At 54.4% G+C, this 15,382-nt stretch overlaps 2 protein-coding genes across 12 annotated transcripts in view; both read right to left on the reverse strand.

The window, feature by feature from the left end:
* The window catches only part of brf1b (BRF1 general transcription factor IIIB subunit b), a 430,911-nt gene extending 427,606 nt beyond the window's left edge, over nucleotides 1-3,305 (reverse strand). For all 4 annotated transcript variants that reach the window (XM_069915762.1, XM_069915761.1, XM_069915763.1 and 1 more), the window contains exon 1: nucleotides 3,032-3,305. In XM_069915762.1, coding sequence (XP_069771863.1) covers nucleotides 3,032-3,218 — 187 coding nt within the window. In that variant the 5' untranslated portion in view covers nucleotides 3,219-3,305. The remainder of the gene's footprint in view (nucleotides 1-3,031) is intronic.
* Nucleotides 3,306-8,256: 4,951 nt separating this feature from the next.
* The window catches only part of LOC138753165 (protein phosphatase 1 regulatory subunit 36), a 32,215-nt gene continuing 25,089 nt past the window's right edge, over nucleotides 8,257-15,382 (reverse strand). For all 8 annotated transcript variants that reach the window (XM_069915777.1, XM_069915775.1, XM_069915776.1 and 5 more), the window contains 4 exons: nucleotides 12,794-12,836; nucleotides 9,918-10,084; nucleotides 9,042-9,224; nucleotides 8,257-8,606 (listed from right to left, as the gene is read on the reverse strand). In XM_069915777.1, the coding sequence (XP_069771878.1) occupies nucleotides 8,261-8,606; nucleotides 9,042-9,224; nucleotides 9,918-10,084; nucleotides 12,794-12,836 (739 nt within the window). In that variant the 3' untranslated portion in view covers nucleotides 8,257-8,260. The remainder of the gene's footprint in view (nucleotides 8,607-9,041; nucleotides 9,225-9,917; nucleotides 10,085-12,793; nucleotides 12,837-15,382) is intronic.

Here is a 15,382-nt window from a genome sequence, read left to right on the forward strand (position 1 = left end):
TGTTTCAGACTTGAAAGAGATTAATCGTGACTTTTTAGAACCATGTGCAGGTCACATCAGAGTTGCCCAAGGAGGCTGCATCCTGCAGAGTTCCTCCACCGATGATGGCCTACTGCTTGAAGGCCACAATGACTCCTGCTCTCAAAACTGAGCTGTAACCAAAGTGTCAACCATCTCTCTGCCTCCACATATGCTGCCTGCCCTACTGAGATCCTCCAACTGCCTGGTTTGTTGCTGAGAGTTGCGGCAACCCTTCAACTATAAGGCTGCTGACTCTAGGCCACAAGGTCACAGGTTCCATTCCCATTCTGGAGATGCCAATGTGCCCGAACGCCAGTGCACCCTGAACACTAATGTACCACCTGGGCTGACCATCTTCAGACTATTACCAACTCCCAAGAGAGATCAGGACTGTTCCCATCAGTATTCTGTGGAGGAAACGTGCTCACAGAGCTAAACCGTCATCTGTTCACAATCACTTTGACAGCACACATGTTCTCCATGGGCAAAACTTATCCAGTGACTCGAGCTCACATCAGGTAATAAATTCCCACCATTCTAAAGCAACGTACTCCGAACAACAGCGTGGCTCATTAAGTTCTTGTAAAAGTAAAATATAAATTGCAACACCTGACAACAGTTTTATCTGCAAGTAATGTATTAAACGTACAAGAGTGCAGAAAGAACCCAGGAACCCACTGAGTGGATAGGATGGGGGTGGGGGGGGGGGGGGGGGAAGAGGCCAGGGAGTGCATGTTGGAGTAGAGCCCAGAGTGGGGTGTCAAGGTGGGGGGGAGATGGAGAGGGGGGAGGGGGAGGGGAGGGGGAGGGAGAGGGAGGGGAGGGGGGAGGGAGGGGAGGGGGAGGGAGGGGAGGGGGGAGGGAGGGAGGGAGGAGGGAGGGGGGGAGGGGAGGGGGAGGGGGGGAGGGGGAGGAGGGGAGGGGTGGGAGGGGGGGAGGGGAGGAGGGGGAGGGGGAAGGGGAGGGGGAGGGAGGGGAGGGAGGGGAGGGAGGGGGGGAGGGAGGGAGGGAGGGGGGAGGGAGGGAGGGAGGGGGGAGGGAGGGAGGGAGGGAGGGGGGAGGGGGAGGGAGGGAGGGGGGAGGGGGAGGGAGGGAGGGGGGAGGGAGGGAGGGGGGAGGGGGAGGGAGGGAGGGGGAAGGGGGAGGGAGGGGGGAGGGAGGGGTGGGGGAGGGGAGAGGGGTGGGGAGGGAGAGAGGGGTGGGGAGGGAGAGAGGGGTGGGGAGGGAGGGAGGGTGGGGAGGGAGGGAGGGGTGGGGGTAGGGGAGAGGGGTGGGGGGAGGGAGGGAGGGAGGGGAGGAGGGAGGGAGGGGAGGAGGGAGGGAGGGGAGGAGGGAGGGAGGGAGGAGGGAGGGAGGGGGAGGGGAGGGAGGGAGGGGGGGGGAGGGGGAGGGGAGGGGGAGGGGAGGGGAGGGGAGAGGGGTGGGGAGGGAGGGGGTGGGGGAGGGGAGAGGGGTGGGGAGGGAGGGGGTGGGGGAGGGGAGAGGGGTGGGGGGAGGGAGGGAGGGGAGGGAGGGGGGGGAGGGAGGAGGGGGGGAGGGAGGGAGGGGGGGAGGGAGGGAGGGGGAGGGGAGGGGGGAGGGGGGGAGGGAGGGAGGGGAGGAGGGAGGGAGGGGAGGAGGGAGGGAGGGGGAGGGGAGGGAGGGAGGGGAGGGAGGGGGGAGGGGGAGGGGAGGGGGGAGGGGAGGGGGAGGGGAGAGGGGTGGGGAGGGAGGGGGTGGGGGAGGGGAGAGGGGTGGGGGGAGGGAGGGGTGGGGAGGGAGGGAAGAGGGGTGGGGGGAGGGAGGGAGGGGAGGAGGGAGGGAGGGGAGGAGGGAGGGAGGAGGGAGGGAGGGGAGGAGGGAGGAGGGGAGGAGGGAGGGAGGGGAGGAGGGAGGGAGGGGAGGAGGGAGGGAGGGGGAGGGGAGGGGGGGAGGGGGAGGGGAGGGGGGAGGGGGGGAGGGGGAGGGGGGAGGGGGGGGAGGGGGGAGGGGAGGGGGGGGGGAGGGGAGGGGGAGAGGGGTGGGGAGGGAGGGGGTGGGGAGGGGTGAGGGTGGGGAGGGAGGGGGTGGGGGAGGGAGAGGGGTGGGGGGAGGAGGGAGGGGTGGGGGGAGGGAGGGAGGGGTGGGGAGGGAGGGAGGGGTGGGGGGAGGGGAGAGGGGTGGGGGGAGGGAGGGAGGGAGGGGAGGAGGGAGGGAGGGGAGGAGGGAGGGAGGGAGGAGGGGAGGGAGGGGAGGAGGGAGGGAGGGGAGGAGGAGGGAGGGGGAGGGGAGGGAGGGAGGGGGAGGGGAGGGGGGGAGGGGGAGGGGAGGGGGGGAGGGGAGGGGGGGAGGGGAGGGGGGGAGGGGAGGGGGGAGGGGGGAGGGAGGGGAGGGGGGAGGGGTGGGGAGGAGGGGGTGGGGGAGGGGAGAGGGGTGGGGGGAGGGAGGGAGGGGGGGAGGGAGGGAGGGGGGAGGGAGGGAGGGGGGAGGGGAGAGGAGGGAGGGGGGGAGGGAGGGAGGGGGGGAGGGAGGGAGGGGGGGAGGGAGGGAGGGAGGGAGGGAGGGGGGGGAGGGGGAGGGGTGGGGGGAGGGGAGGGGAGGGGTGGGGGAGGGGAGGAGGGAGGGAGGGGGGAGGGGAGGGGGGAGGGGTGGGGGGGAGGGTGGGGGGGAGGGGGGGGGGTGGGGGGGGGGAGGTGGGGGGGGAGGAGGGGGAGGGAGGGGGGAGGGGGGAGGGAGAGGGGTGGGGGAGGGGGAGGGGTGGGGGGAGGGGTGGGGGGAGGGGGAGGGGAGGGGTGGGGGGGGGGGAGGGGGGAGGGGGAGGGGGGGGGAGGGGGGGGGGGGGGAGGGGGGGAGAGGGGGTGGGGGAGGAGGGGGAGGGGGAGGGAGGGGGGGAGGGGGAGGGGGAGGAGGGGGGGGAGGGGGGGAGGGGAGGGGAGGGGAGGGAGGGGAGGAGGGAGGGAGGGGAGGGGAGGGGTGGGGGGAGGAGGAGGGAGGGGAGGGGGGGAGGGGGGGGGGTGGAGAGCCCGGGCCCGGTCCCGCCAGCCCCACTCACCGTCCAGGGAGACGAACTGTCCGATGGCCGACGAGCCGCCGCCGCTGTTCTCCACGAACTGCACCTCGGACACGATGATGTTGTCCTCCAGCACGGAGCCGCACGCCGTACACACCGCGTCCCCCCGGGCCTGGTCCGTGTCGATGTCGGTGCAGCCGCACGTGCGGCACACCCGGGAGCTCGCCATGGCCGCTGACCCCCCCGCTCTCAGCTTCCACCGAGCCCGGCGAGTAGGCCCGGCCGCCGGCTCCTCGTCCCCTCAGCCCGGTGCCCGCCGGCCGCCGCGCCTGCGCCGTGTCCCCTCGGCCCCCGTCCCGGCCGCCGCGCCTGCGCCGTGTCCCCTCGGCCCCCGTCCCGGCCGCCGCGCCTGCGCCGTGTCCCCTCGGCCCCCGTCCCGGCCGCCGCGCCTGCGCCGTGTCCCCTCGGCCCCCGTCCCGGCCGCCGCGCCTGCGCCGTGTCCCCTCGGCCCCCCCGCCGCCGCGCCTGCGCCGTTGGGCCCGGTGCCGGCTGTTACGCCTGCGCCGTGTCCGTTCGGGGCATCGCAGGACGCCCCACACTCCCAGGGAAGCGGGGGAGACGTGGTGGAGAATCAGTTATTATATAACAAATAAGGCAACTCCCTCCCCCTGAACCAACAGGGAAACATTAAATCTCCTTCTCAGGAACAGCCAACTCCCCAGTTCCATCTGAACACTTGGTCAAATTAATTATTTTCTAATTCAGGTTCTGACCCCTCCCCCTCCGGCAATGAATTAAAGGACAACAACCACCACCACAGTTCAACCCTGCAGATGCTGGAGTTCAGAAACAAAGATGTTTCTGCCCTGCAGCCATCAGGCTCCTGGATGAACCCCACCACAGCGCTCTCATTCTGTCTGTGCCATCTACAAGTTTGTCGATGACACCACAGTTGTCGGCAAAATCACAAACAGCCAGGAGGAAGCGTCCAGGAGGGCGAGAGATCAGCTCATTGGATGGTGTAATGACAACAACCTTACGCTCAATGTTAGCAAAGCCAAGGAGATGATTGTGGACTTCAGGAGAAAGTCAGGGAACACGACCCAGTCCTCATCAAGGGCTCAGAAGTGGAGAGGGTCAAGAACTTCAAATTCCTGGGTGTCCACATCTCCGAGGATCTGTCCCGGAGCCTCCACATTGATTCAATCACAAAGAAGGCTCACCAGCGGCTCTACTTTGTGAGGAGTCTGAGGAGACTCGGTATGTCACCGAAAACTCGCATGAACTTCTATTGGTGTACTTCTGGCTGGTTGCATCGCTGCCTGGTACAGACGCACCAACTCTCAGGACAAGAATAAACTCCAGAGGGTTGTTCACTGGCCTGGGACATTACAGACACCATCGAGGACATTTACATGAGGCGATGTCTTAAAAAAGCAGCCTCTATCATTCAGGCCATGCCCTCTTCACTCTGCTACCATCGGGAAAAGGTACAGGAGCCTAAAAGACGAGCACTCCGCGGCACAAGGACAGCTTCTTCCCCTCTGCCATCCGATTCCTGAGTGATCAATGAACCAAAGGCACTGCCTCACTTTTCACGCACGATTATTTCTTTTGATAGTAAGGTTGTAAGATGGTTATATATGAATGTTTGCCCTGTGAAGCTGCTGCCAAACATCGAATTTCATGACTTGTTCATAACAATAAATGCTGATTCTGATTCCAATGAAGCTTGATCGAATTCAGATCAAAGCAATACGGGCTGATAATGTTATCTGCACATTATTGCTTTGTTTTTAGTGACTTTTATAGGACCATGTTCTGAAGATGCTGAACCAGACTGACTAATGCTACATGCACGTGGTATATGTGTTTGTGTGTTAATTGCATGTGTGCAGTATCTGAGTAAAAATACAGTAATTGTACTAAATAGGTCTGCTTCTTCTGGCCATCTATCCCATAGGGTGATGATGTTCTTTTCAGTCAGTTTGTGGGGTTTGATATGAGGATACCCACTCCTCAGAAAGGAACAGCATGTGCCGTGAATGGATCTAGGTGAGTAGGGGGTTGCGCAGGTCCAGACCCACCCTCCCGGATCCAGCGGCGTGGTGAGGTCCAAGACGGCTGGGGGAAGTTCTGTGGCAGTGAATGCCCAGACCAAGCTTCGATGTAAGGGATGCCCTGTCCGTGCTTCATGGCACGTTTGCTAGAGAGGGTTGGTCCGCCCTTAATTGCTGACCACCCCACCACGTGACAGGTAGTACTGGGTTACATTGTACCAGTAGCACTCAGACAAGGGAAAGACTGAATATATATTACAAGAAATTGCCTTCTACCTGTCATAAGGCAGACAAAAAGTCACCATTAGTGTTGCCCAGCGCCCCTTACAGTACAAGAGAAAGAGAAGCAAAAGGGAGCTCATGGTTTCGTCTCCAGCCCTCCTGCTGCCTCCGCAGCTGCACAGACTCCTGTTCAATCCATTGCGAACTGAGCTCCAGATCCAAATCTCCAATGCGATCGGGATGCCTCCAGCGCCCGAAGCCCTTCTTTCCCTCAGCACCCTCTCAAATCCTGGCTCCGATACTTGGTTTCCATGGGCCAGTCTCCAGCAGTCCACAGCTCTCCTTTACCACCTCCAGTTGTTGGCTTCAGTGTAATTCCCCATTCCTCCCTTCTCCCCAGCCTTTTAATTCAGGTTTCTGTCAGTTTTTACACATACCTTGAAGGGCTCAGGCCTGAAACGTCGGTGATATATCTTTACCTCCTGTGGACACCGCTAGACCAGCTGAGTTCTTCCAGCATCTCCGTGTTTTTTACTATAAACACAGTGTCTGCAGACTTTCATGTTTCAGACTACAGTTTATTGCTTTGTGGTTCATTCACAGATGTGGCAGATTCCAGAAGGCAAGAGGTCATGAAAACAAGCCCCCCACCCGACCAGGAGCATAGAATCCAGGTCTCGACCTCTAGGCAGCCCTGATGGTATGGGGAGGGGAGGAAAACTGTCTTGGAGTGTGGGGTACAGTTTTGGGTTCCTTATTTAACCCTTTGGATTCCTTGTCCTGGTTTCCAGTGTCCACCACAAGCACATATAGTCCGTATCCCGGTTTTCCAAGACTGGTTTTGTACCATCCACCAGCTGGTTCATATTGGTGTTCGGACTGTAGTTTACCCACAAACCCAGTCCAGAGTATATATTATAAAAGGTTAAAAATGGCCAGAGTCCAAAGGGTCAAGAAAGGATGTGCTGGCGTTGGAGAGGGTTCAGAGAAGATTCACAAGAATGATTCGCGGAATGAAGGGATTAGCATATGGGAAACATTTGACAGATCTTGAACTGTACTCCTTGGAGTTCAGAAGGATGAGGGGGTACCTCATAGAAGCATTTCATATGTTGAAATGCCTGAACAGAGTGGATGTGGTAAAGTGTTTCCCATGGTAGAGGAGTCTAGAACAAGAGGATGGAAGGGATGCCTGTTTAAAACAGAGATGGGGAGGAATTTCTTCAGCCAGAGAATGGGGAACCTCTGGGATTTACTGCCCTGGGCGGTGATGGAGGCCATTTCATTGGGTGTATTTAAGGCACAGATTGTTCGATACCTAAATAGTCAGGGTAGCAAAGGTTATGGGGAGAAGGCAGGGGAATGGGGCTGAGTGGGAGAATGGATCAGCACATGATTGAACGGCAGAGCAGACTGGACGGGCCAAATGGCCTACTCCTCCTGTATATTATGAACTTATGGACATGTCGAGGCACTTCATGAAGATATTAAACGGAGACCCTGTTGGCCCTTTCAGATGCACATAAAGTCCTCTGCATTAATGAAGTGGAACATACCTCGCTGTGCACAAATCAGACCTTGGCTCAGCATCCGTGGGGAGAAATGGCCAGTCAACATTTCAGGCTAGGACCCTTTCTCAAGACTAAAGTGGGAAGGAGGAATCAGTAAACTGAAAAAGGGAGTGGAGTGGGGAGGAGTCATAAGATGATAGGTACTGGACAGATGAAGGTGGAGAGACACATAGGGGAGAAGGATATGGTGGGAGGGGATTTGAGGGAAACATGAGGGTAGGACCAGGTAAAGGACTGAAGGAAATCATGGAACTGGAGTGGAGTAGGAGCTTCCTGAACTTGCTGAACTCAACGTTCATGGTGTTGGGTAGCTCAAAACCAAGGAAGTGGAAGTCCTGCTTCTGGCAGCTGGGGCTGGACTAGTTACAGACCCCACTCGATCTTCTCTCTCATGGTAACCTAACTCTGTGCCTGCCTCACCATCTCCATCCATTCATATCCTGAACAGAAATCTGTCTTTGAATCATACAGCAAGGAAACAGGCCCTTGGGCCCAATTTGCCCACGTCAACCAAACTGTCTCATCCACACTAGTCCTGTCTGCATTTGGCCCATATATCCCTGAACCTGCCCTCCTACCCATGTCTCTGTCCAATTTTCTTTCTTAAAAAAATGAATCTGCCTCATCCATCACCTCTGGCAGCCCATTCCACCACCCTCTGTGCAAAAACATTACCCCCCCCCCCTCACCTCAGGTTCCTGTTTAATCTCTCTTCCCCTCACACCGATGTCCTCTGATTACCAATTCCCTTACTCTGGGTAAAAGACTCCGTGTGCGCCTGATCTCATCCCCCTGTGCTCCAAGTAATAAAGCCCCAGCCTACTCAACCTCTCCCTGTAGCACAGGCCCCTGAGTCCTGGCAACATGCTCATCAATCTTCTCTGCACCCTCTCCAACGATTACATCTTTCCTGCAGTACGGTGTCCAGAACTGAACACAATTCTCCAATTGGGTCCTCACCAATGTCTGGTACAACTGCACCACCAAAATTTGTATTCAATACTCTGATCAGATGAAGGCTGATGTGCCAAAAGTCTTTTTGACCCCACTATCCACCTGTGGCACCATGTACCTTACTCTTGGTTCTTTCTGGTCCACAACACTCCCCAGATCCCCACCATTCGCTGGGTATGTCCTGCCCACATTCAACTTCCCAATGCCTTACATTTCTCCCCATTAAATTCCATCAACCATTGCTCTGACCCACCTGCCAAATCCATCAAGATTCTGCTGCAGTCCTTGGGCAGGGATAAAACCGGGAAGCTGAGTGCAGTTAGATTTCCAAATCTCCAGCACCTTCCACACTCGAACTGTTCCCCAAGACATTTAATTTTACCTCCTGCGAGTTTTCCCTTCTTGAGAAATGTTGGGGGGGGGGGGGGTGGATGGGGGAGCAGGAACTCCAAACACACCATTATCTAACAGCCACAGAGTTTTATTTTGATTGGATGCAGGGAGTTAGGTTGGGGATTTCTGGCAGGGGACTGGGGTGCTCTCTCTTTGGGTTGATGTACAAGGCTGTGTTCTGAATCAGTACCAGCAGTGGTCGCTCTGGATATGGCCATGGTGTGTCTATGGAAACTCTCTTGTCCATTCGAGGAAGCCTTGATTCCCACAAGGGATAGCGAGCTCTTCAGCAGCACCTCGTCCTCTCCCTCTTTTTTCTCCGCTGCTGTCTCCTCTTCATTCTCCTCCAGGGGGGTTTCAATGGGAAGAAGGGTGTCTGGCAAGAACCTACTGAGGGGTTCCCCAATGATGCCAACACTGCAAAGGACCGTGGCCACAGTGAACAAAGGAACATCCCTCCGACACCTCCCCCCACCCCCCCACAACCGGTCCCAGTAGGAAGGGGAAGGGAGACATGAGATCAGCACCTGAGGTGGAGAGAGTCCCCTCCTTGAGTGAACATCAGCACCCTGGTGTGGGGAGGGTCCTGTCTCCTAATGAGGGTGAGCACCCTAGGGTGGGGAGGGTCCCGATGAGGATCAGCACTCTCTGGTGGGGAGGAAACACATGAGGGTCAGCACCCTAGGGTGGGGAGGGAACAGCACCATGAGGTAGGAAGGGACATCCAGTGAGGGTCATAACCCTGGGTGGGGAAGGTCCCCCAGTGAGGGTCCACCTGGGGTGGGGATGAGCAGATTGGCCTCCTCTTGTCCATTGACAGGAGGGTTGCTGGACTCTCCGAGAGCCACTTACCAGTGGGAAAGGCCGGTGACCCTGGTCTTCTCATCCTCTCGGGCTGCTCTGAAGACCGGATTGACTGGGTGCTGCTGGAAAAGGTACCTGGACTTCTCCTTGGGGGTCTGCAGCAGAGATGAGAGCGCCGGCGAGCGCTGGGTTACAATGCTGCTGATCGGTGGCCGCTTCAGTCGGCACCCTCTGGGTGACAAAGAGAGGAGGAGGGGTTAGTGGCATGGGGAGGGGGATACTGACCAGCCCAAATGCAACACCAGAAGCCAAGTGATCCCAAAACAAGAGGTCCCCTCCTAACAACACAACCATCCTCTAACACACCACTGACTCCAACCAAGGACATTCACTCTGTGTCTTACCCCAGGAGTGTGTGATGGGACATGTGGAGGGAGCTTCACTCTGTGTCTTACCCCAGGAGTGTGTGATGGGACGGTGCGAAGGGAGCTTCACTCTGTGTCTTACCCCAGGAGTGTGTGATGGGACATGTGGAGGGAGCTTCACTCTGTGTCTTACCCCAGGAGTGTGTGATGGGACATGTGGAGGGAGCTTCACTCTGTGTCTTACCCCAGGAGTGTGTGATGGGACAGTGCAGAGGGAGCCTCACTCTGTGGTCTGACCCCAGGAGTGTGTGATGGGACATGTGGAGGGAGCTTCACTTTGTCTGTCCCCGGGAGTGTGTGATGGGTCGGTGCAGAGGGAGGTTCACTTAGTGTCTGATCCCGGGAGTGTGTGATAGACAAAGGGGGCTACACTGAGGAAACCAGTAAACTCATACCCCATGGGAGTCAGCACCTTCAGGAGATCTGTGAGGAAATGGGGAGATGGAAGGGGCTGCCCAGCCTACTGAGTATTTCCAGCATCTTTTCTTTCCAGTGGTACCTGTGCTCGGTCTGGGGATCCTCTCTCCCTCGAGGCCTCTCCTTTGCCCTCTGAGCAGGGTTGAAGATGTCAGAGCGAAGCAAGCGCCCCACCTCAACCTTGATCACATCCATATGCTTCCTTCCATACACCACCCAAATCACATAAACGCAGTAGGTGTAGAGGCACTAAAATCACAAGAGGGGGGCAAAAGCATCAGAACTTGGGGGTGAGCGAGCAGGGTCCCGTGTTGGTGGTCCCCCATGTCCGATCATTAGAGTCACTGATCCAAGCCAAGGCCCAGGGAGCTGCACGTCACTGGATGATGTATCTTCTGCAATGAACATGATGATTAGAGAGATCTTGGGGTGCAGGTCCAGTGCTCCTGGAAATGGGAGGGTTCAAGAAGTGTATGAAGTGAAACACAAAAGTCTGCAGAAGCTGCGACACTGGAGGAACTCGGCCGGTCTCGCAGAGTTCATTGGGGGTAAAGATATATTACCGATGTTTCAGGCCTGAGCCCTTCCTTGGGCACGTTTGTCTTCATTGGGCGAGATATTGGGTATTGGAGTTGCTTTAAAACTCGGTTGACCACAACTGGAAGATGAACAAGGGCCGTGGGAAGGAGCATGCTTTAAATATTAAAAGACTCATCCCTCCCCAGAAGTAAAACACAAAATTCTTTAGACCCCGGGGTTGAAGTAAAAACACAAAATGCTGGAGAAACTCGGGTCAAATAGTGTCCTTTATGTAGCAAAGGCAAAGATACAGAACCTATGTTTCGGGCTCAAGCCCTTCATCAAAGTATGAAAAAATGCCGGCAGGCACTCGAACAAAAGAGTAGTGGGGGGGCGAAAGGGGAGGGGGGCTTGCAAGGCAGGAGATGATAGGTGAAGAAAGGATGGAAGGGACAGCAGCAATGGGGGGAGGGAGATACTGGGTGGGTGGGAGAAGTGGAAAAACAGGAAACTAGGGGGGGGAAAGGCGAGCAGGTTTAGTGAAAACAATAAAGTCAATGTTCATGCCATGTAGCTGGAGGAGTCCCAGAAGGAAAATAAGGAGTTGTTCCTCCAATCTGCAGGTGGTCAGGGTGGGACATTACATAAGGCTGTGGCCAGACATGTGAGTGTGGGAGTGAGACTCGGAATTGAAGTGGTTGGCCGCTGGGAGGTCACTGTGATTGTGAACAGAGTGGAGGTGCTGAGCAAAGCTATCTCTCAGTCTGCGACCGGTCTCTCTGATGTAGAGAAGGCCACAAAGGGAGCATCGAATCCAGTAAATGAGTCCTCTGGATGTACAGGTGAAGTGTGCACCATCCTCTCTCCATCAGGGGGAAGTGTGAGCTCATCCACTGCCTGATTTAAGGACAGTTTCATTCCTGCTGTGATCAGAGCCTCACTCTAATAAAATTATCTTGCTTTTGCTCAGTACCAGAGGATCTCTCTGTAATTCTGCACTTTTACAGTGTCTTAGTTCTTGTACTATGTACAACATGCTGAGTGGACTGGTCGCCAAACAAACTTTCTCACTGCACCTTAATCCATTTGAAGTTGAAGCTGTAATTGCCAAATGGTCACCATGAAATCAATGAGTGGTGGGAGTGTGGAACTCACTCCCATGGAGAATAGCTGAGAGGAATCATGTTGATAAGTTTCATGGGTAGATGGACGGGCACGCGGGAAGGAGATGGTAGGTGAGGTCATGGTGACAGAGTTCTTCACACAAAGGTGGAAGACTTTGGAGCTGTTATCATCTTCCACCCCTCCAAAATAGATGCCAAGAGGTGCTGCTTTTATGGCGTCAAGTGTCATTAGCTGGCTAATGACGCTTGATGAACTCTAGTGTTGTTGGAGGTGGTGGGGGCGGGTCTGACAGCAGGCAATGCCCGCGACCATATTGGGAGGAGAAATGCTCGTGGATTTTAAAATTATGAGAGGCATTGTGAGTGTGGTCACACCACACACCAGACAGCTGTGGACAGGCTTGAGACTGGCTGAAGGGGTACCAGGTATTGGAACTGGGATATGAGGGGGTGCCAAGGGCGCTGAAGGGTTCCTGATTGTGTCGGAGGTTCGGACCTGGAGCTTGGGAGGCCGATGGACTGTGTGGCTGCAGAGGCTGCGAGAGCACTGGAGGTATATAACTTAGATATAAATATTTGTAGTAATTCTGGTGCCAAAAAGGGACTTGCAGGAGTGCAATGTTGGAGCAGCCCCTGATCAGTGTAACAAGGCGAGGTTCAAGAGCCTGATGGCTGTTGGAAAGAAACTGCTCTTAAACCTAGAGGTGCTGGTCTTCAGGCTTCTGTACCTTCTGCCCAAAGGTCGCAGTGAGAAGAGGTTGTGCCCAGGGTGATGGGGTGGGGGGGGGGGGGGCCTTCATGACATTGGCTGCTTTCTTGAGGCAGACCCTCACACAGATGTCTACAGCAGTTGGAGCCTGTGATGGACTTGGCAATGATTATGGATCTTGTGGGGGTAGCAGCCCTTTAGCTGAATTTGGGCATCGTGTTCAGCGCAGCTGAAGTGGGATGAAGGGTTTGTACCTATGCTGTCTGTGTCCTCATGTTCTAGACCAGCCATTCTCAAAGGAGGCCCTACGAATGCCCTGGAGGCCTCCGCTCATTGAAGTAAAAGCTTTGTTTTCTTTTCACCTCACGTAACAAGTAATTTTAATGTTTTTTTGCCGTCAGTAGGAGAGAAGTACGGAAGAAACTAATAGAACTTGACTGCTTCACAGGCAATGGGACCCATAAACTTCAACAGAGTCCTTAGTGGGGCCATAGCCAAAAAAAAGGGTTGAGAATGGCTGGTCTGGATGGACGTTATTTGCCAGAGGACCTTGGCTGTAGAGGAGTGGCTCGTGGCTCAGTAGAAGCCCACATCAGCAGCACTCACCTCAAAGAGCTGCCTGTCCTTGTCAGTGGCTGACATCATCGCCCTGCGAACACAGTAAACCAGTTACAGTAGAATCCCTGTTATCTGGAAATTCAGGCAACCGGCAAAAACCGGAAAATAAATGGGTAAAAAATAGAGAAATTTTAAATTGGCACACCTCGCTGTTAGTTCTCCATCCGCCCAACACACAGTCTCAAGCAACTGGAAAACTCGCTTTATCCAGGGGTTTTACCGTATTTTGCTTCAGCCCAAACCAGCATAGACACCCATCAGAGGTTCTGCTCGTTGGAGGGATGGGGAGGCTTCAGAAAGGGGGACAGAGGAAGGCGCTGCTTGGATTAGAGGGTGTGAGTGATAGAGGGAGTCAAACAAACCTGGGTAGTTTTTCTCTGGAGCGATGGAGGCTGAAGGGAGATGGTCAGAACAGATAAAAATGTCAAACACGAGAGGACATGTTTTTAAGGTGGGAAGCTGGGGGGGGGGGGGGGGGCGGGGTGGGGGTGGGGAAGTGGTGGAGATATTCAGGGTAAGTATTTTTTTTTTATTTTACCAAGTGGTGGGTGCTTGGATTGGGCTGTTTGGGATGGTGGTGGTGAGGGCAGATAAAATAGTTGTGGTTAAGAGGCTTCTGATTAAACATGAACCTGCAGGGGATGTAGGCATGTGTATCACATGCAGACAGGAGAGATTTAGTTTAATTTGCCATGTGTTCTGTGTTGATATCATGGGTCAAAGGGCCTGTGCCTGAGCTGTCCTGTTCTGTGTTCAATCTCCCGAAGATCAGCCAACAACAGCCTTTTTCCAGAATGACAAATCCAGCAGGTTTAGCTGTTCTGCCATTACTGCAGCTGTTCACAGAATGCAATGATAAGGGACTAATCAACAATCTTGTTGTGCGAGGCCCTTTGGGTAGGAACGATCACAATATGATCGAATTCTCACTAGACTTGGAGAGTGATGAAATTAAAACCGAGACTAAGGTCCTGAATTTAAATAAAGGGAATTATGATGGTATGAGACTGGAGTTGAGTAAGATTGATTGGGTGGTGTTTATGGGGGAGTTGACTGTGGATAGACAATGGAGAGCATTCACAGATCTAATGGATAAATTGCAAAAATCGTTTATACCGGTTTGGCATAAAAATAAACCAAAAAAGGTGACTCAACCGTGGATAAAAAGGGAAATTAGAGACAGCATTGGGTCCAAAGAGAGAGCATATCAATTGGCCAAAAAAAGTACCACAACCGAAGACTGGGAGCAGTTCAAGATGCTCCAAAGGAGGACAAAGGGATTAATCAAGAGAGCAAAAATAAATGACGAAAATAAGCTTGCGGCAAATATAAAAACCGACTGCAAAAGCTTTTATAAATATGTCAAGAGGAAAAGATTGGTGAAATCCAGAGTAGGTCCTTTGCAGTCGGAATCAGGGGAATATATAATGGGGAATAAGGAAATGGCAGACCAATTAAATTCTTACTTTAGTTCTGTTTTCACAAGAGAGGATACAAATAACCTCCCAAGGATGTTGGGAAACATAGAGACTACTGCAAGGGAGGAACTGAAAGAAATCAGTATCTCTAAGGACATGGTCTTGGGGAAATTGATGGGATTGAAGGCAGATAAATCCCAAGGGCCTGATAATCTACATCCTAGGGTACTTAAGGAAGTGGCCATTCAGATAGCAGATGCTTTAAGAATTATTTTCCAGAACTTGATAGACTCAGGATCAGTACCCATGGATTGGAGGGTAGCTAATGTTACCCCACTATTTGAAAAGGGGGGTAGAGAAAAAGTGGGGAATAATAGGCCGGTGAGTCTTACATCAGTAGTGGGCAAAATGATGGAATCCATTATTAAGGATGTAATAGCGGAGCATATGACTAGCAGAGAAGGGATCGGACAGAGTCAACATGGATTTACAAAAGGTAAATCGTGCTTGACAAATCTATTGGAATTCTTTGAGATGGTGACAGGTAAAATAGATGGGGGAGAGCCAGTGGATGTGGTGTACCTGGACTTCCAAAAGGCCTTCAATAAGGTCCTGCATAAATGACTGGCTTACAAAATCAAGGCTCATGGGATTGGGGGCAAAGTATTGATGTGGATTGAGAACTGGCTGGAAGACAGAGAGTTGGGATAAATGGCTCATTTTCTGAGTGGCAGGCGGTGACCAGTGGGGTGCCACAGGGATCTGTACTGGGACCCCAGCTGTTCACAATTTACATTAATGATCTGGATGAGGGGATTGGATGGAATATCTCCAAATTTGCAGATGACACTAAGCTAGGAGGGGTTGTGTGCACGGAAGAGGGGGTCAGGAAGCTCCAGTGTAATTTGGATAAATTGAGGGACTGGGCAGATACATGGCAAATGCACTACAATGTGGAGAAATGTGAGGTTATCCACTTTGGTAATACAAACCGGAGGGCAGATTACTATTTGAATGGCAATAGATTAAGAGATGGGGAAGTGCAGAGAGACCTAGGGGTACTTGTTCACCAGTCTCTGAAGGCGAGCATGCAGGTACAGCAGACGGTTAAAAAGGCAAATGGTATGTTGGCCTTCATATCAAGAGGGTTTGAGTCTAG

This window comes from Narcine bancroftii, chromosome 2, assembly GCF_036971445.1.
Source record: "Narcine bancroftii isolate sNarBan1 chromosome 2, sNarBan1.hap1, whole genome shotgun sequence".
In the NCBI taxonomy this organism is placed as follows: Eukaryota; Metazoa; Chordata; class Chondrichthyes; order Torpediniformes; family Narcinidae; genus Narcine; species Narcine bancroftii.